A 21,724-nucleotide genomic window follows, 5' to 3' on the forward strand; every position below is an offset into this window, starting at 1 on the left:
GGTGTTAGGGATGGCCCTGTAAGATTGCCCTAGGGTTTGAGGCCCTCAGGGTCCTGAGTAAAGCACCTTCTGGCCTCTGAGGATTAGGGGCTGAAGGTCTATAGACAATTGCAAAGGGAGCAGATGATTAAAAAACAGTGGGCCCAGCTAGAGTGAGACCCTACCTCAAAAAAAACAAAACAAACAGAAACAGTGGGTCCATAGATTGTGGCTGAGCTGAGTTGAAAGCTACCTTGGGTGTTCCTTTGGCCCCTTTAACAAGGGGTTGCAGTTGAGAGCTCTTGGGTCCTCTCAGGGCTGGCAGACTCAGATGCTCTGTTCTGTTCCAAGGTGACAATTCCAAGGCTTAGAAGACTGGACAAGCCTGGTGATGCAAGAGTGAGTAAAACAAGTCTCTGATCTCCAGCAGCTCTAGACCAAAGTGGCGCCAGACCGAGAGCAGTGGATGCCTGGGGAAGAGAGAGCAGCGGAGACCACACGGGGCTGGGGTGTCCAAGCTGTGCCATGAAGCAAGGTCATACAGGGTGCAGAGACCCCAGAGGCCGAAGGAACAGTCCACACAAAGTCAACAACACGAAGGAGTAGGAAGTGGGCTGAGTGCCCTGCCATCTCCTCTGTGTCCTCTTCCCCGTGGGCTCTGGGCCGGGGTAGCATCTGCTAAGGAGCCCAGGAACCCTGGAGATGAGCGGACCCTGGTGAGCACAGGGCTGGCAAGTTTTCAGGAGCCGAGCACATGGCAGTCAAGTGAGCTACTGGTCCAGGGTGACGACTGGGCCTGTGGTCCTGGAGGGTGTTGATGACCCCTCTAACCTAGTCACACTCAGAGTGGTGCTCCAGAATTTGCATCATTACAATAAGCATATCTCCAGCCCTGGAAGCCACTCTTCCTGAAGTCTGTAAGCTTTCCATTTGATCTCATCTGCTCTGAGTTCAGGCTTCCTGAGAACAGGCCTGGCTGAGACTGGAACGCTCAGAGAACCTTGGGCAACCAAGCAAGAACTCACAACTTCATGGCCAGGCAGGCTATGCCACACTGGACACCTACAGAGGCAGGATTTACTTGTGGGTGGTAAAAACCTGTTCCCCTCTAACTCCTGCCTTGCCTCCTGATTCCCCCACTGACAGTCACAGGGCACCAGAAAAATCTCTCAGACAGCCACGCCACTCTGGAAGCCTAGACTCACCCACCTCTCCAGTCCCAACATGATTTCTTGGCCACATCCAGCTCCTTCCTAGCCATGCCCTATGGGAGGCTCAGATCTCAGCCCCACACCCGTGCATCTGAGAGGCTTCTCACATCTAGATGCAGGAACTTAGGCTCCCAGTGGCTAAGTGACTCACATCACAATGAAAACAGTGTTAGCCTCCCTACACAGCAAGCATGAATCCAAACCATGGCAAAAGTTAAATTTAACTGGTTCCAATACCATGATGGATTTTTACCCCTGTAGTGCACGAATCCTTGATTTTATGGTGTAGGAAACAAAAACAACTTACTTCACATTCCAGGTTGGACTCTCTCCATCCAGCGTTACACCCTGACCCCAGGGCCAGTCTGAGCTCCTTTTCAGTTATACAAATCACATTCATTTTCCAGCATGTGTAGCAGCAGTTCCCCTCAGTTTTTAATAAGGGAACTAAATCCCTTAAGGGGTTACAAACCTACCTACCTTCCCAAAGCAAGCTTGGAGAAGTGGCCACCTTGGGAAGACAGGAGTTTGGATTGTTACAAATGGAGCTATGATCCCTGCTAATAGAAGGAAGGGAGGCAGAAATTCAGGCTGCTAGACCACCCACCATCAGGACTCAGATCTCTATTCTTCTACTTGGGAGCTATTCAAGATTGAGACAGGGCATCTACCCTGGGCTCAGTTCACCACACTCCCTCCCCCACCTCCCCCAGCTCCTTAGAGTATTCCAACCTGTCTAGTGCTGCCTAGTTCCCAGGTCCCTGAGCTCCTCCAACCCTTGGTTTGGCCCTTGGATCTAGTAGGATACACAGGTCATACAGCAGTGGACTGTTTATGATAGCCACCCCAGAAGTCATCACAAATTCAGAGCAATTTTGCCGAGAAGATTGAGGCACAGGACCTGCAGGTTATACACCTAGGTCTGGCTCCATGGTGAAGGGCTCTTAGGAGCTTTTAGGTTTCCTACGCCTGTCTGTTCTCTGCCCTTGATTAGATATTCATAGAGGCCTCCTGTGCATCATAACAAGCTTAAGACTTGCAGGCAAGGTGAGTGACTTATCTAAAGTCTTGTGATAGTTTGGACACCTCAAGGGCTTGAAACGAGACTCTCATGCACAGTTTTCAGTGCTGGCTCACAGGGGCACGGTGGTGTCCACACCTTGGTGAGCTCAGCTGCCGCTCTGGCCTCCTCTCCTGTCGTATTGGCCCACACCCAGTGAGGCCTACTCTCTGGCCATAGGGATGAGTCACTCAGTGTTCTCCAAACCCACATGCATTCCCACCTCCTACTTTTGCATACCCAGTTGCCTCTGCCAACAAAGCTCTGCTCTACATATCCAGCTGTCCACTGCCCTCTCTTCCCTCGGTGGTCAGCTCTGCATCACCCGCCCTGGGAAGGGTCCCATGGCCTGGGCTTAGGGAATGGCCTGTGCTGTATTATACTTCTGCTATGGTTTGTGCCAGCCACAACCTGTTTCTTAGCTGTGTGTTTAGGCTCTACCTCCAGCGTCCCAGGCATGCACACTTAAGCTCCAGAAAGGTCTTCAGTCAGTCCCAGCGCTCTGTCGCCAGCCTGACTGCTCAGCGCCAGCCTACAGTCCCACTGCCCTGCTTTCTGTCCCTAGACAGGCCAGGCTCTTTCCCATCACAGGCTGCCTGCCTGTGTGTGTTATCCAATCCTCTGGCAGGACGTTCTTTACCCAGTGGCTCTTTCCCATCTTCCAGGTCTCAGCTCAAGTGCCAACTTTACCCAGAGGTTTGTGCTGAGCACCCTTGGTGGCCACTATTTACTTCATCCCCTGTGTATTGTAGCACAGCTTTCTTATTACTGCAGCCTTGTCCAAGGGCCACCCCAGCTGAGCTTAAATCTGGCCCTATGACTTAACAGGAATGAGTTCTTGGGGTAGTTACTTAATTGACATCTCTGTGTCTCAGTTTCCTCATTTATAAGATGGGGAGGATGATAGTATTGTGCACTAGTTACAAGGACTAAATGAGTTAAGGCACAGAAGTACTCAGAACTGTGTCTGGTGCATGGCACTGGCTCTCCAGATAACTATTGAATCAGTTACCTATTTATCACCTGTCTTCTTCCCAGAATGTAGGCTCTGAAATGACAGAGGCCTATGCCTGTTCTGTTCAGCACCAAAACCCCATACCTGACCAGAATGCTAGGCAGAAAGCAAGTTGCCCCAAATATTTGCTATGTGCTAGCTGGCTGGATGGATGGAAGGTTGGATGGATGGGTGGATGGATGGATGGGACAGATAGATGGATGGGTGGGTTGGTAGATAATGGAAGGATGGATGGACAGATGGATGATTAGTGGATAGGTAGATGATGAGGACAGGGGTAGATACATGAAGAGTGGTTGAATAGAGGGATGGAACAAAGAAGTAAGCGCGTGACTACTTGCCCTGTGTTCATATATTTCTATACTTTTCTCTCCCATTCCAAATAAAAGCTATACTACTGAGCCACACTTACCAGGGATAGCCTCATTGGAACATTCCAGAGTATATAATATCTACTAGGGTAAAGAGCAAATACCTGGTCAGCATCCCAGGAAAGGCTTACTGCAGAGAAAGGCATTCTTAGTGGACAAAGGCCTCTAGCGGGGAAGGCCACAGATAGAGGGCATCTGGACTAAGGGCATGACAAGCAGGCACTGAGACTTGGAGTTCATGCAGATCGCGAACTATCTAGAGGAGCACGTTGCTTGGTGGGCAGTGTATTTCTGGAGGTCAGTGCTGTGGAGTGGGTGACAAGAGCAGAGATCACCCACATGGGCAGGATGGCAGGAATTGACAGACTTTGAGAGTCCAGCTAGAGGGTCAGTGGTGAACACTGGGTATAGACTCTGGGCAGCCTTTTAGTGACCCTAGCGTGTTCAATACAAGGCATTACTAGGAGGCGGGGTGTCTAAGACCAGTCTCCGCCGCTAAGGAACCACACTATACAAAGACCATCCCTGCAAAGTGTTTGCAGCCCACAAACAGGAGGCAGTTCAACCCTTACCTGCACCAGATTCCATCCTTGGAGGGACTCAGCAATGATGGACGTGACCGATGGACAGACGCCTCCAAACACCATCAAATGGTTTGGCCCATACTTTATTGCATCATAGAAGGCTTTCAACCCCTTTGCATTGTCACACTGGGGAGGAACACAGAGAGACTCGAATTAGTCCTAGGGCAAGAGCCCAGTAGTGGGATCACACAAGTAACCCCTTCATCTTGGGAAACCTGTAGACTTCAGCTCTTCAGTGTGGCTAGGCAGGGATTGGGCTCAGGGGAATAGTGGTTTTGCCACCTCCTATCCTATTTCCTCCCTTCCACTAAGCACCTTCCAAATCTATCTCCTCAACCATCAACCTTGCAAGCACATAAAATAAAAGACCCTCAATGCTTCATGTTGTGGTCTCCCATTTCCATGGCCAGGTACGCTTTAAAAGATGAGTCTACATTCCTTAGGATGGCTATTATAGGAGAAACAGGAAGTATCAAGTGTAGGGAGGGATGGGAAGAAACTGGAGGTCTTCTGCACCATTCAGGGGAATATAAGGTGGTTTCACTGAAGAAAACAGTGTGCTCACCTTCAAAAGGTCAACACTGAATTACCATATGGTACATGAATTCCACTTCTAGAACCCCAAGGAACAGAGAGCAGAGACTAGAGGATATTTATACCCCATGTTCAGAACAGTAGCTTTCACAGTAGCCAGAAGGTGGAAACATCCCAAAGTTCATCAGCAGATAAATGGATGAACATTGTGGTCTGCACAAGCAAGGGGATGTTATTCAGCCTTAAAATGGAAAAAGAGGGCTGGAGGGATGGCTTAGTGGTTAAGGCATTTGCCTGAAAAGCCAAAGGACCCAGGTTCAATTTCCCAGGACCCACATTAGCCAGATGCACAAGGGGGCACACATGTCTGGAGTTCATTTGCAGTGGCTGGAAGCCCTAGTGTGCCCATTCTCTCCCCCGCTCTGTCTATTTCTCTGTCAAATAAATAAATAAAATAAGGAAAGAGAATCTGACACATGCTACAACATGGATGGACCCTAAAGATATGAATCAAATGAAATAATGCACACAAAAGGATTAACTGTTGTATGATTCCATTCATATGCAATACCTAGAGTGGCCAATTTCATAGGGACAGAAATTAGAATGGTGGTTGCCAGGGCCATGGGTATGGGGAGTAGGGATCACTGAGAGTCCACGTGGGATGATCCTCAAAGTTCAGGAGATGGATGTGGTGATGTGTGAATGTATAATGCCACCAAATGAGACATTCACAAGTGTTTAAGATGGTAAATTTGGAGCTGGAGAGGTGACTCAGTACAAACATGAGGACATGAATTCAGATCCTCAGCACCCACATAAAATTCAGGAATGGTGGCATGTGCCTGTCATCTCAGCTGGGGAGGGGAAGACAGGAGACTCCCTGGGACTTGATCAACAGCTAGTCTGGCTGAACTGATGAGCCCTGGGTTCAGTGTGGGAACCTGTCTCAAAAGAGGAAAAAAAAAAAAAAAAAGAGGAAAAAAAAGGGGAAAGTGACTGAGGAAGACCACTGTTATCAACCTCTGGTTTCCACATTCACAAGTACACATGTGCATGTGCACCCCTGTACACACATACATGCATATGAACATGCATACACATGTGTACACATACTGTCCACGTGCCAAATGAAAATTTAATTCAACTTTAATGAAACACAAATTTTAAATGCTAAATTTTATGTGATGTATGTTTACCACAAAAGTAAGAGAGAAAGAAAAACCATGCTGATGAATCTACAGGAAAGAGTTCGATGGAAATGCTTAGTAAGTACTGGTTGCTGATGGCACAGACCCTGCCCAGGATTAGAGAAAGACTGATCACAGAGATCCAACATAGAAAAGGAAAGAAAAGATGTCCCCAAATGGAGGGACTCCCCTTCCCAACTCCCCAGCCTGTGTCCCAGCCACTGGTCAGCTGACCTTGGACAGAAGCCCTGCCTGCTACTCAGTAAAGCCCATGGTCCCCAGCAACCTCAGCAGCCTCTGAAAACATAAACTCCTGCTGCATGCTCTCCTGCTTGCCATGCTCTTAAGTGCTGCCCGAATGTGCACTTCTCAAGCTGGAGAGGTGGCTTAGCAGTTAAGGCGCTTGCCTGCAAAGCCTAAGGACCCAGGCTTGATTCTCTGTGTCTCACGGAGGCCAGATGCCCAAGGTGGCACCTGTGTCTGGAGTTCATTTGCAGTGGCTGGAGCCCCTGGTGCATCCATTCTCTCTCTTTCTCTCTCTCTCTTTCTCTCCCTCTCTCTGTCTCTAGTAATTAAACTTTAAAAAACAACTTTTAAACCTGATAACTAAATCTTTCAAAAATAAAAGAATGGACACTTCTCAACAGGTGGAAAACATAATCCCCCTGGCAATTGATCGTGTGTCTGTGGCAGCATTCTAGCTAACTTATTAAAAGGCTGGATCTGCTTGACAACAGAGCATACTCAACCACATTTTCATAGTATTTTCATAGCAGACAAGAAAAAGCCCAAATGGACTATGGTAGCTACATTAGATAAGAAACTGGTTAATGATACATAGGTCAATAAAGCTATAAAGTTTTTAGACAAAAAAAAAAAAAAACATTGTAGTGCATTGACCCATTGTAGAGACCTGGAAAGATCTCAGCCTAGAGCAACTGGGCAAGCGTCCATCTCCCCAGTCATCTGACCGGGGCCAGGGCAGTTAGAAGCTACTCTAGATATTAGGCCAGAGGGCCCCAGAATCACTTATTTGTATTGTTTAGGATCATGGGATAATGTTCTTAACCCCCTTTGTCCCAGTGGAAGCTCCTGTTCCCTACTCCGGCCTGACTTCTTGCCTCTGTCTCCTCGTTCGAGGAAGGCATCCCAGCCTCAGGTACGGTCCTTGTATTCAAAAGCAATCTCCTTCCTGCGTCTGGGCCGTCGCACTTGCTGCCTTCTTTGCCTGGAACACCAAACACGATCCCTCGTTTTCAATGGAGCAATCGGGTGCTCAGCCCCGGGCGCCATCTAACATGTAGTCCTATTTTGTATTGTCTGTCTGCATGTAGACTGACTTTCTTCACTAGAATGTGGGCTCAGAGAGCTAGGGGCTTTGCCATTTGTTTCAGTGTGGTCTGTCCTGAGTGTACACACCAGTTCCTGTCAGGATTCCATGAGGACCTGTGGGAAGCTGAGAAACCTGACACACCTTCCTCCTTCTTGTTCAGATCTCTCCCCTTCACTTTGCTTTAAAAAAAAATTTTTTTTTTTTTTGTAGTACTAGAGATTGAATCCAGAATTCATCTAGGCAAACACTCTATCACTGAGCTGTACCCCAAGCCCTCTTTTACTTTTTGCTTTGAGATAAAGTATCCCCTAAGTTTGTTTGGGTGACCTTGCACTTTTTTTTTTTCTAAGTTAGAGTCTCTCTTTAGTCCAGGCTGACCTGAAACTCACTCTGCAGGCCCAGGCTGGCCTCAAACTCAGCGATCTTCCTACTGTAGCTTCCTGAGTTCAGGGACGAAAGGTGTGCACCATCACGCCTGGCTCTGGCCTTTGATCCTCTTGCCTCAACTTTCCAAGTTGCTGGGATTACACGCCTGCTCCATACTCGATCTTTGTACTTTTTTGTCTTTCTTCATTTTGCATTCTCCTCTTTCCACTTATCCTACCTTCCCTTTAAATGGCCACCACAGAAGACAGAACAAGTTCGTAATTAGTTGGTGTTTGAACCTCCCCTGGATGTCCTCGTGGTCAGTGCTGAACAGTAAGTACATAGGAGTGAATGGGCCACAGTGTCTGGTCATAGGCCTTGGAGGCCACCAGTGGCCACCTCATGTGGTAGAAAGCATGTAGGGTCAGATTCATAGGCCACTGTGAGGAGACTTGAGGAGAGCTCTTTGACAAGGGACATTGAGAAGGGGAACTTTGGTGGAGGAGCAGCACAAATGCAGATAAGATCACAGGAAAGAGAGAAGGATGCAGAAAGAGGCCAGCGCCCTGCAGCTGGTTGAGGAGGACTGATGGCCTGACAGAGGTGAGGAGGATGTACCAGACCTCGCTGGGGAGCTCAGATTGTACTCTGTAGATAGATAACAGAAATAATTCAAGGTTTACATTACAGTTTTTAAACTGGCCATATTAATATTTGGGGACTCAACAAAAATGAGAGCAAGAGTAAAGAAAAGAACAAAGAAGGAAGGGAAGGAAGAAAGGAAAGAAGGAATGAAGGAAGAAAGAAAAAAGACTGCTCTCGCTGCTTCTTGAGGCCCTGGGTCAACTACCCTGCACTCCCTGGCCAAGAGCAGCACGCCGCACCCTCCACAGAGCACAAGCAGGTGCAAGAGAGCAGCTTGGGGTTTCATCATTTCTGCTGTGCTTTCCCGAACCATTTCTAGTTAATACATCTCCCTAATAATTCTGGCTTGTTTTCTCACCTAATGACTATCATAATACAGGGCCACAAGATCTATACTCAAAGTTGTACAAAATAATATTAAGGACAATGAATTTTCTAATCCTTGTTTGATCAGCAAACATCTCTCAAATTACTACTCTGCCTCAGATTCTGTATTAGTAATGGGTCCTGCTGCTCACAAGCACACAGCTCACAAATCGGAGGATATTTGCCATTGTGTGTTGGAACTGACAGAACCTTCCAATGTTGCCAAACGTTTGCCTGACTCAGTTTCCATCAGTGTTACCACCCCCCCCACACAGTGACCTTGGCTTCGTGGCGTCACTCCTAAGAATGTTCCAGGGATTCTGTAGGTGTAATAGGTGTAATTAAGTACTAACCAGTGATCTTAAATTATGGCCTGCGTGGGCCTATTCAGGTTGGTTCTATGTGGCTCCACAAGCCCTTAGTGGCAGAGATGTGTAGCTGTCCTTGGAAAGGCCTGAGCAAAGGACTCCACGGAACTACTTAGGACCCAGAGGTCTTACACAGACCTACAAAGAAATAAAAGATGGCAGTTGGTGTGGTGTGTGTGTGTGTTATATGCACATGTGTATGCAGATTCATGTGTCCTATGCATTACAGAGGGCAGATGATAACTATCTCTCACCGACGAGTTTCCTTTAATACAACCCTCCCTGAATCTAGAGCTGCTGTTTTCACTCACATTAACTAACCAGTAAACCCCAACATTTCTCTACGTTTTGCCCTGACAGTGCAGAAGATCTGGGAACCCTCCTTTCAGCCTGCCTCACCTGTCTGCTCCATACCCAGTATGCACCATAATTTGATAACAGCAAATGATATTTGGAGGTGTGCACAGTATTTGATGCCTATGATTCCAGCGCTTGGGAGTATGCGGTAGGAGGATCTCACCATGAGTTCAAGGCCAGCTTGGTCTATACAGTGAGCTCCAGATCAGCCTGGGCTAGAGTGAAACCTTGACTCAGAAATAGGTAGGAGGATCGCTGTCAGTTCAAGGCCACCCTGAGACTACACAGTGAATTCCAGGTCAGCCTGGGCTAGCGTGAGACACTGCCTTGAAAAACAAAACAAAAAAAAAAAAAAAAACCAAAACAAAGACAAAATGCTATTTGAGCAACCCCGCCCCTTCTGGAGCATCTGTTGCCCATGCATCTCAAGGGTGGAGATCTCCAGGGTGGGGTCACCTGGCCACCCGGCCGGGTGTTATGAAACCTCCACCTTCACAGTGCAGCCCAGAAGCTCCCAGTCCAGAGATCCGTCTTCTGGAGACAGCACCTGGCCCGGGGAAGAGCCCAGGAGAAGGACATGGCCCCTGAGCCCAGAGATGCAAGGCCCCTGTGTCAATGATGTCTGAAAACATGGCTGTGTTCTTTACCCTAGATGCATGGAAAAAGCTGGAATCTTTCTGAGTAGCTAGTACCAGGAGGTGATACTGGAAAACTATACTAACCTGACCTCACTGGTGTTCCCTTTTACCAAACCAAAGGTGATCTCCCTGTTGCAGCAAAAGAGCCCTGGAAGGCAGAAAAAGAAAGTTCTGGAAGCTTCTCTCTTGGATGGAAGTGCAGTCATAAAACCACAAAGTCAACTTAAACACAGGAATCTTCATTTCAGGAACTGCTAATGAAAAGATCCAAAAGAAATGGAGCCTGGGACGTGAAGACAGAAAAACCTTGCCTATATGGAGGCAAGATTAGAGAAAAAGACTGTAGAAAAGGACCCCAAAATCAATGAATTTAGCCAGAATTTCAGCCCAAAGTTTATTGTTCTTAGACAACAGATAGTTCCCAGAGAAGAAATACCATTGCCATGTGCAAAACAAGGAAACACTTCCAAGCAGACTTCATATTTACCTAATCAACCAAAAATCACAGCAGATAAATGCTATAAATGTGGTGTATGGGCTGGAGAGATGGCTTAGCGGTTAAGCGCTTGCCTGTGAAGCCTGAGGACCCCGGTTCGAGGCTCGATTCTCCAGGACCCACGTTAGCCAGATGCACAAGGGGGCGCACGCGTCTGGAGTTCCTTTGCCATGGCCAGAGGCCCTGGCGTGCCCATTCTCTCTCTCTCTCTCTCTCTCTCTCTCTCTCTCTGTCTCTCTCTCTCTCTCTCTCTCCCTCTTCGTCACTTTCAAATAAATAAAAATAAACACCATAAAATTTTTTTAAAATGTGGTATGTGTGAGAAGACTTTCATTAATACTTCATCCCTTCATAAACATGAGGAAAACCGTAGGGGAGAGAAGTTATTTAAATGTAAGGAATGTTCAGAAAGCTCTTAGCCAAAGCTCAGCTCTTATTCAACATCAAATGACTCACAGTGGGGAGAAACCTTACATACAGAAAGTTTTAGACAGAGCTCCTCATGTATTGCACATCAGTGCATCCATAGTGGAAAGAAATCCTGTGAATGTAACGCATGTGGGAAACTTTTCAACCATAGCTCATCTCTCACTACTCATCATAAAATCCACGTGGACAAGGACCCTTAGAAAGTAGGTTTGCATGTGTAAACGTCTCAACCAAAGCTCAGCAGGGAATGCGTGCTTGAGAGTGATGTAATGATGGTAGATATTTTCAAAATCTCTAATGTATTCAGTTCTCAGTAGATACCACATCCCTGGATAAACTGTGATAGGAGGAAAGTATTCACGCCTGTCCGACACTTTAAAAAGATGACCTGAGAGCCAGGCACAGTGGTGCATGCCTATGTTCCCAGCTAATCAAGAGGCTGAATTGAGAACATTGTTTAAGGCTACAAGTTTAAGGGAAGCCTGGGAAAACCCAGGGAGACCCCCCACATCTCAAAAAATCAGTAATCTGAGATAAAGAATTCACAACCAAATACATTGACTTTGGGAATTCGTAAAATAAAGGCATTAGTTTTTCTTCCCTCTGCCCCAGTGCATGATAGATGTGGTCTGAGTTTCTCATAGAAGCACCAAACTCTACCCTAGAAACATTTTTATAACATTTTAATATCATTTTAGAAAGAAATCACATCTTTTTAGGGAAAAAAGGACCAAAATTAAAGATTAAGAATAAACTGTAAACTACCTCTCAGTATCGTCTTAAAATGATATCAAATGTTGTGCTTGGTTTTCATTAAAATTTGGGGGGAAAGGGCTGGAGGGATGGCTTAGAGGGTAAGGCGTTTGCCTGCAAAGCCAAAGGACCCAGGTTTGATCCCCCAGGACCCATGTTAGCCAGATATACAAGGGGGCTCATGCGTCTGGAGTTGGTTTGCAGTGGCTAGAGGCCCTGGAGCACCCATTCTCTCTCTCCCTCTTTCTCTGTCAAACAAATAAATAATATTTTTTAAATGGGGGGGGGGAATCTGAAAAAAAATGCTGTTTGAAAGTGAGGAAGATGACCCCAGAGGTCCATGCCAGAATGTGACTTTCTTGTATGGCCTTGAGAATAACCTGTAGAGCGTCGGCTACTGTCTGTGGACAAGGTGACTGAGTATACACCGGTCACCCTCTGCGTATCAATTTGCTTGGTGACGAGTTCACTGCCTCCAAGCACTGTTTCCTAAGGGAGGCCTCCCAGACAGTTTGCTGGATACATTTCATAGCATTTGTCCTTCCTGCTCAGATGAAAGTCGATTTCATGTGCATTTCACATTCCCCTCCTTCCTCAGTGCTGCACTTGGAGATGGTCCCCTACGGGGTGTTTATTATTGTCCTTTCTAAGCACCCACCTCACCTGAGCCAGGGAAACACTGGAAGCTTTTTGTATGCCATTTAAGGTGTCTGTTGTGTAGCTTTTAGTGAACTGGTCACTGAACAAAACCATCATTCTGAGAAATTATCATGACAAGTTGAATTTCAGCCATTTGGCTTTTGATGAATGACTCCCAGCATCATGAAAGCGGGCTTTGCATCCTGGAAGAAGATAGACTTTATAATGGTCTCCTCCTCACTCGACAAGCCTCTCCCCGCCCCCCACCCAACTAGAACTTTCCTCACCTCTATGGAGTGGTTGGCATGGCCAGCACATAGGAAGTTATCCCATCACTGTTCATAATGGGACACAATAGCTCAAAGTTTAATAACTGCCCGACTGCTTGGAGATGTGCTATGGCTCCCAGTAGGACCTCAGTAACTGCTGCTTTTCCTCCTTGCCCTCCTCCCTCTTCCTCTCCCTTTCCTTTCCTCTCCAGGACTGTTCATTACTGCCTTTGGCTCCATATCTTTGGGAGTTCACAGTCACTACCTCCAAATTCCTGCCACTATTTCATTGTCAGTGGCTTCTCCTTCCCTGTAAGGACTTGTCACTGAGAAATCATCACTGGCTCATACAAGCTCTCAAAATTCAACACTTAACAAGTGGGAACAGATCTAAAGGCCATGAAAACCGGTTTTTGTAATGAAAAAGAAAAAAGTGAGGCTCCAGAATGAACTCCATTTTCATTTAAATCTCATGTTTAAAGAATTAAAATACTTTTTTCACTTAAGAATTTCAAAGAAAATGTTGTAGAGAGTAAAAATGCCAAGAAAATGTCAAAGTTAATAATGACCCATTTGAAACTGGGAATTATTCAGAAGAGATTTTCGGACTGGAAGTATTCAAAAGTGAACGTGTCCAAGTTACTGAGGTTACAAAGCCCCCCCCCTCGACCCCCATAGCTCCTCACAAGCAGCAGCTGGCATCTGCTCACGGCCCCCAATAGCAGGGGTCTCAGCTCTGCTCCTGACCGACTTCTTCCTTAGGTTGGCTTGGAAACCACGCGGTCTTTTGTGTTTCCTGCCCAAATTTCATGCCAGGGTAGGGGCCAGCAAACATTTCCCATGAAGGACCAGATGGTGAGCATCTTAGAAGCTATGACTCTGCTCTACTGCTGTAGCATGAACAGAGCCATGCTCAGTATGTCAGAGACTAAGCAGGGCAGCATTCCAATAAAACTTTATTTTTAAATTCAACAGCAGCTGCATTTGGCCCATGGGCCCCATTTTTCTCACTTCAGGTCTATGGCCTCATTGAACAAGCACAGTCCTCCACCCTGTGAGAGCTCCCCAGACACCTAAACACACCCCATGTGACTCGGGGATGTCATCAGACTAAATCACCCTTAGCTCCTCCGATCACCCCATATGGAAGCCTTCATAGGCTTTCTCGTCTGTGATCGTCCCTGGGAAGGCTTTGGAGTAAAACCATTTGGGAGACAGAGCACCTTCAATGTTCTCCCAAATACCTCCATCTGCCCCAGCACAAAGCAATACTAAGTACTGGTGTGATGGCACCAGCCTATAATTCCTGCACTTGGGAGGCTGTGGCAGAAGGATCTGGAGTTCAGTATGGGCTACATACCAAGATCCTATCTCAAAAAACAAAACAAAAAAAAAAAAAAACCTTAAACACAAAAGAAAGGAACACTACCACGTGTCATGCCGTCACTGGGCATTAGGCCAGGGGCTACAGATCTTAAGTAGATGAGTTTATGCCTTCCTCAACATTATTGGGTCAGTACTATTTTTTCCATTTTTGCAGATAAGGAACCTGAGTCTCAGAAAGATTAAATCAACTTGCTCAAGGTCACATGGATTCCATGAAACTTCTAAACAGCTTTATTTTAAGTAAGAATTCATTATTGTGAAATAGTTCACTCATAGAAAAGAAACTGCCAAGGTTGGAGAAATGGCTCAGCAGTTAAAGGCACTTGCTTGCAAAGTCTGACAGTGCAGGTTGGATTCCCCAGAACCTGACACACGCATATTCTTTTTTTTTTTTTCTCTCTCTCTCTCTCTCAAATAAATATTTTTAAAATGAAAAGGATATGCCATATACATAAGTTACATAAAATGGAAAATATTCATGCAAACATATAGTGTACCCAGCACCCTATTTAGCTGAAGTTCTTATGTCTCCTTTGACTGAGGGAGCTCCAAATCTGAAGTTTGCATGTCTACAATGTTGCTTTTCTCTATAGAGTTTTGCAGATACGCTTCCCATGTACGCCGCCATTGGGTTTTACTGGATAAGTGGCATCTCACGTGCCAGCCCCTACGGCTCTATGTTCTACTTGCACAGCATCTGCTGCCGAGCACAGCCCAGGCTGTGTTCAGAGCATTGTGGCATGTCGATGTTGGAATACGCCCCTCCACTTTGTTCACTGCCCCATCAATGGACACTTGGGTTGTTCCCAAGCCTTCGCGATTGTAAGCAACAGCTCCTGGCAGATCTGTGTGGAGTTTCTCCAGGGCATAAACCTGGAGATGGGACTATTGAATCACAGGGCGGAACACATTTGCTCGGTGATCTGGTGACACTCCCGCAGGAGTGTGGGAGCCATCTCACAGCACCACCTCTGTGCCAGCTTTCATTTGTGCCAGTCTTGTGGGGATCTGCTATCTCATTTCAATCCGTGTGCTCCTGATTACTGGAGAGGTTAGGCCATCTTTTCACAGGTTTATGGGCTATTTGTGCTTCCCCTTCCACATTGGCGACTTGGTCCAGGTTTTATTGGGCTGTTTGTCTTTCTCTCATTGATTTGTTCAGAGCACTCTTAGCCACAATGCCAAACTGAATGAACCTATCACCTCCTACATTCTAAGTATCGACTTCTGCTAATGCGGCTTGGGTCTGCAGCCTTTCCATTCGCACCTCCATCGCATGGAGCTCACTGTCAGTGAGGTCTACTCAGTCAGCGTGTCACAAGGCACCACTTGACAAGGTCCAACCAACCAAAAGATGAGTGAAAATGTAGATCTCAAGAATGGCTTGAGCTAAAGGAGGGATGGTTGGGGGGGGCCCACTTACATGAAGATAAGGTGAGCCACAAACTTTAGACAGTGAAGTTGAGCAAGGAATTGGAAGATGCCTAATTTCCTCTTCTGCTGTAGAAGGACATTAACTGAAGCCATCAAAATTGAAAACTGGAGTTAAAAAGCCAGGAGTTGAACCTCATGGATCTTCAAGAGATATGTTAGAGACGAATATTTTCAGCAGTCAAGGCAAAATTGCTTAATGTTGAGGAATACCTTCTACCTCGCTTTCCCTCATCTTCTTCTAGAACAGGCAAGTAAATAGAAGGCAGCCTTGCTTTAAAAGGATATAATAGGGCTAGAGAGATGGCTTAGTGGTTAAGGTACTTGCTTGAGAAGCCTAAGGACCCATTTTCTACTCTCCAGATCCCACCTTAGCCAGATGCACAAAGGTGAAACAAGCACAAGGTTGCACATGCCCACTAGGTGGCGCAAGCATCTGGAGTTCAATTACAGTGGCTGAAGCCCTAGCATGCCAATGCTCTCTCTCTCTCTCTAATAATAATAATAATAATAATAATAATAATAATAATAAAATACTTTAAAAGAATATAATAATGATCCCATGCTAATATGCTGCCCATTTCTCCACTTACATGCAGAAACTCTGGAATGACGGCTGGGCCATGCTAAAGATGGGGAGATTTGGGATGTTTGATTTTATTTTATTCTAGGTACTTTTGGTTTTACTTGAATTTGGGGGGGGGGGGAGGAAGCACACACTATTTTTATGAAAACAAAAGTCAATTTTAAACCCACTTCCAGGACGCTTCTTAACCACTTGCATCCCCTTCCAGTCCTGTGGCTTCTTTTACAATTTATATTTTTGCTTTTTATTGACAACTTCCATAATATAGATAACATGATTAATATGCCTTCTTTTTTTTAAATTTTTTTTTTTAATTTGAGAGTGACAGACACAGAGAGAACGACAGATAGAGGGAGAGAGAGAATGGGCGCGCCAGGGCTTCCAGCCTCTGCAAACGAACTCCAGACGCGTGCGCCCCCTTGTGCATCTGGCTAACGTGGGACCTGGGGAACCGAGCCTCGAACCGGGGTCCTTAGGTTTCACAGGCAAGCACTTAACAGCTAAGCCATCTCTCCAGCCCTAATATGCCTTCTTATTACCTCACTTTTCCCCCTCTCCACTACTCTTCCACTGATTCCTTTCCTCTTTTCAACTAGTCTTTCTTCTATTTTGATGTCATCATTTTTCCTCTCCTACTATGCAGGTATTGTGTAGGTACCGTTAGTCACTATGAGGTCATAACAACCCTGATCACTTTGTTTCTGGAAGACAGTAGTGCAAAACACTCCTCCCTCCTTTTGGTTCTTGAATTCTTTCTGCCAGCTCTCCCACAACAGTTCCTGAGCCTTGGAGGGTATGATGGAGATGTCTTGCTTAGTGCTGAACACACCACTATCATTTCTTCTCAGCACTTTGGGTGTTTTGAGTCTCCCTAGTGGTCCCTGCCATGTGCAAAAAAAAAAAAAAAAAAAAAAAAGAAGAAGAAGAAGGAGGAGGAGGAGGAGGAGGAGAAGGAGAAGGAGAAGAAGGAGGAGAAGAAGAAGACGCTTCTCTAACCAAAAGTGAGAGTATCATTAATCTATGGGCAGAAAACAGTATTTAGAGAGCAGTTTGGTGGGTTATTTTAATACACTCATTTAACCAGACAACAGTAGTGGTTTCTTCACTGGGGTTTTTGGCCTCCCTAGCTACAGCATCTAGCTGGTTTGTAGTACTGGGCAGAAATTCTCTCCCATGGAGCACACCTCAAGTCCAATCAGAGCAGTTGATTTCCCTCATAACAGACATGCCACCATTGTACCAGTTGCTTTATTTGGCTTGGCTGGGTTGATTTCTTTTTTTAAACCTTGTGTGTTTGTATCCACACATGCCACAATGTGCCTGTGGAGATCAGAGGGTCATACCTTCAACCCTGTTTGAGAGAGAGTTCCTTTGCAGCAGATGCCAGGCTAGTAGGCCTGTGAGCTTCTGGATATTCTCCTGCCTTCACCTTCCATTCTGCTGTAGAAATGCTCAGATTATAGACACATGTGGGTTCTGGGAACTTGAACTCAGGTCCCCATGCGTGTGCAGCAAATGCTTTACCCTCTGAACCATCTTTCCAACCCAAGAACAGGGCTTCACACATCTTTCTTTTTTTTTTTTAAGGTAGTGTCTCACTCAAGCCCAGGCTAATCTGGAATCATTCTGTGATGCTAAACTGGCCTCAAATTCAGTGAACTTCCTACCTCTGCCTCCTAAGTGTTGGGATTAAAGGTGCATGCCACCATATCCAGCCACACTTACTATTTCTAAATTGTTTAAAAATTACCCCAGGGCCATAGCCAACTGAATTAAACACATGCTATATTGTTTTGTCATTGCAATTAATTCATTCAAATTTTTTCTGATCCTCCACTGAGTACCAGGAGCTGTCCAGGAAATAGCAAGTCCAAGTACCCTCTAGCATTCTTTGAACAAAACAGTCAATACAGGCTTACTGATGTGTTACAATGGGAAAAGAGAGCAATAATAAATAATACCAAAGCCAACCTTTACATAGCATTTATTTGTGTCACACACTATTCTAATGTGTATTGTGTGTGTGCGTGCGCGCGTACATGCGTGCACATGTGGAGACCAGAGGTCAGTGCTGGTTTTCTTCATCAATCATCCTCCACCTTACTCATGGAGATAGAATCTCTTACTGAACCCAGAATTCACCAATTTAGCTAGACTAGCTAGTCAGGGCCCTGCTTCCCCCTCTCCAGTACTGGAATTACAGGCGCGTGCCATCTGCCTACCACTTGATATGGGAGCTGCGTATCCCAACTCAGGTCTTCATGCTTGTACTTGACCCACTGAGCCACCCTCTCCCGGGTCCCATCAACATTCTTATAGATGAATAAACTGAGGGTTAGAGAAGTGAATTACCCACCGGGAGCAAGGAGCAGAACACTGGGAGGTTGTGGGGGGCAGGTTCTGGATGCTGCAGGATATCTATGATTTGCTCTTCCTGGTCATTCGGCCTTCCTGGCATATCAGGTGTGACTGAGTTATGAGCAGCAGAACATGAGCAAAGGCGTCATTCACCCATGTGAGGAAGAATCTAAGGTCCTAGGAGAAGAAGGTGCCCCCTCAGCTCCTGTGACAGCCTAACTCTGCCTGCACACCGGCTCCCCGGGGATCATACTGATTCACCCTTCCACTTGCTGTGGCATGAACAAGAAATAACCTTACGATGCACATGCCCTAGGATATGGGTGTGACCAATGCAGTCAGATCATATCCAGCCAAGAAACTTTCTAAACTGCCTCGCATCTACATTCAACATGTCTAGAAAACTATTAGAGAAATAGAGAAGAGATTTACAGACAAAGAAAGATTATGGGAAAGAGCATGAAGTAAGGAAGTGTGCCTTACACTTAAAAAACAAACAAACTGGTCATTCATAATAGTGACATCAATATGGAGTTGAGGGACATGATCAGATATATCCAAGATGAGCAGGAGTGGACTTTCTCTTCTCCCCGCATCTAGCAAAGGGTCTGGCCCCACACAGGGGTCTAACCTACACTGGCTGGATGGCATTGGGCTGACTGGTAGCTTCCATCCCTGCTGGCAGGCACAGACTAAATCAAAGTTCTGTCCCAAAGGGCTTATTAACTCTAGCAAGCTTGAGTTTTTTCATACCACTTCCCCAGTGTGATGGATGGGCCATCTGCTTCTCAGTTACCATGAAGCAGCCGCCATCTTGAATGCTTCTGGTTGCCAAGGAGAGGAAAGTGTGGAGAGGCTCAAGGTGGCCTTGAAGGAGCCCTCTGACCAGCTGTCCACCTGGAAGACTAAGGACCACTGGTGATTCCATATTCTTCTCCCTGAAGCTGTCACTCTGAGTTCTTAATTGGCTACAAACTAAGTTATTTGAGGATGATGGAGCCACAGCACCCAGTGCTCCTGTGTGCTGGGAAAGTCAATTACCCTGTTTACAAAATGTTTTTCAGAGCCTGGTAGATACAAACTGCGCTTCCTAATTAGCTGTCAATAAGTTTCATTGCATATGCAGGTGTGACATTTTCAAAAGTCAGGGTCACAAACACAGAGCTTGCGCAGGATGCCCGTCAGGAGGGGGTGCTCTTTTCCCAAGATTTATACAAATATCACAGGTTGTGAGCCGTCCTCCCAGGGATGGGAGCCCTGGGCACCTGCAAAAGAGGGACTGAACTCCAGCTGCACACCACTGTGCTAGCTCCACTCTGCAGTTGAGAGGTACATTGGTTCACTATCTACTGGGTCCTGGGCGTAGGAGTGGGAGAGGCCATGGTCCTGCCCTCAGGAGACTTAATCTCAAGGAGACAAAAGACATGGAAGTCATTCAGGAGAACGTAGTAAGTGGTATCAAGGAGATTTCAGTCAGGCATTCCAGAACTCCAGTAGGAGGTTCTCAGAACATGAAAACGATTACACCTGCATCCCTGGTAAGCAGTGGTAGGAGAGATCCAAACAAGTCTTAGCATGGGTTAATCTTGATTGTCAATTTGATAGGGTTTAGAATCACTATGGAAACAAACCTCTGAGCATGCCTTAAGGGAGTTTGTAAATTATCTTGATTGACATTGGAAGGCCTTTCTTCACTGTAGGAGGCACTATTCATGGGCTGGGGTCCTGGACTGAACAAAAAAGAGAGAGTGAGCTGGGCATCTCTCCCCTTCTTCTCTACAGATGAGGTGTGACCAACTCTTTCCTTAATCTGCAAATGAACCCTGCCTTCCTTAAGTTGTTTTTGCCATGTGTTTTTTGCCACAAGAATTAGAAAAGAAATGCAACATGACAGGATAAGAGTGGAAGCATTCAGAGATGTAAGCGAGGCAAAGAGGAATATCAAGTCACTAGGATTTCTGCTAAGACTTCTTAGAGGAGGTGGCATTCCAGCTGAGGACTGAAACTGGGAAAGGGATGGCATGGCAGGAGAGAACACCAGATAGAGTCACCTACCTGAGCAAAGGCACAGCAAGAAGAAAGGACAGGGCCCATGGGAGCAGCAGAATTCCTCCTCTGGTCTAAGAGCACAGGAAGGAGAAGTGATATGTCCGGGAAAAGGGATGGCTGAGGTGAGACAGGTTTGAGACCTCATTCGAGGACCATGAATAACAAGCAGGTGTGATTTTGTCATTTAGGCAGCAAAAGTCCATGGGAGGACAGGAATCCAAGGCTCTGAAATCCTCATCAAAGTGTCTCCGGCAGCTGGCACAGAGGGGAATGGCCACTAGCAAGATAGGAGGCCAGCTGGGGGCAGGTGCAGCAGTCCAAGTGTGAGAGGTGTGAGTGGACAGTTTTATATGGCCCCGCCCCCAGGGTAAGCATGAGTCCACCAGAGGCTACTCACTACAGGACTCTGAGGTATACGACTGGCTCATGATATCCATTGAACCCATTCAACTGGGTCAGTCTTAGTCACCTGGACAGGTATCCAAGGGTGGGGAACACAAACGAAGAAACGGACCAAATAAAGGGTGAACCTGTCTACATCAGATAAAGGCTCCAGACCGGCCCTCTGGTTCCCTGTGAGCTGACCTGCCTCAGCTGCCCTTCACTTAAACACCAGGATGGGCGAGTTATCATGTTGGTTAGTCAAGAAAGGCCAAGCTTGCTGTGGTAAGAAACATTCCTCTGTTCCCCCACCCATCTCAATGGGTCACCCAGAAGTTGATTTCTCTCTTAGCCAAGAGGTTGCTCCAGAGACACTCCAGGTGCCATCTTTAATACTGTGGGTTTCCAGAGGCTAAAGAGAGAAAAAGCACAAAGAGGTTCAACCAGCACCTGGATGGAACCCACTGACCAGACAGGGCCCATGAAATGTAAGGTTTTGCTCAGAAACAAGGGACACAGGGCAGTTTACAATGTGGCCAATAGGAGAGAACTGGTGTCAGAGCGTCTCCAGCTCACTCTTGGGCCACTTCCAGACCTATCAGTCAGCTTTGCTTGTGCTCCAGGCCAGGTTTTTGACTCAATATATACATTTCCAGCTAATGCTCATTTAGCACTGACCTGTGTGCCAGTACCATGCTAAATTCTTTCCATGCATTACCTCATTTGCTATTCATAATGTATCTTGTTCAATATTTGCAATGACCCTTTTAGCCTTCATTTAACAGAGGAGGAAATAGAGGTTTGGGGAGCTTCACTGACAAGCTCAAGGTCACACAAATGGTAAGTCATGAAGCCTGTACTCTGCCCAGCCATCATACTTGAGGTCATATGCTCTTACTTACAAATGGCTATCTCCTTAGAGCTACTTGG

General features: G+C 46.3%; 1 protein-coding gene across 2 annotated transcripts in view; it reads right to left on the reverse strand.

Annotated features, from left to right (window-relative positions):
- The window catches only part of Gabbr2 (gamma-aminobutyric acid type B receptor subunit 2), a 439,836-nt gene that overhangs the window by 295,402 nt on the left and 122,710 nt on the right, over nt 1-21,724 (reverse strand). For both annotated transcript variants that reach the window (XM_004656955.2, XM_045141789.1), the window contains exon 2: nt 4,209-4,346. In XM_004656955.2, coding sequence (XP_004657012.2) covers nt 4,209-4,346 — 138 coding nt within the window. The remainder of the gene's footprint in view (nt 1-4,208; nt 4,347-21,724) is intronic.

Source organism: Jaculus jaculus, chromosome 1 (assembly GCF_020740685.1).
Source record: "Jaculus jaculus isolate mJacJac1 chromosome 1, mJacJac1.mat.Y.cur, whole genome shotgun sequence".
In the NCBI taxonomy this organism is placed as follows: Eukaryota; Metazoa; Chordata; class Mammalia; order Rodentia; family Dipodidae; genus Jaculus; species Jaculus jaculus.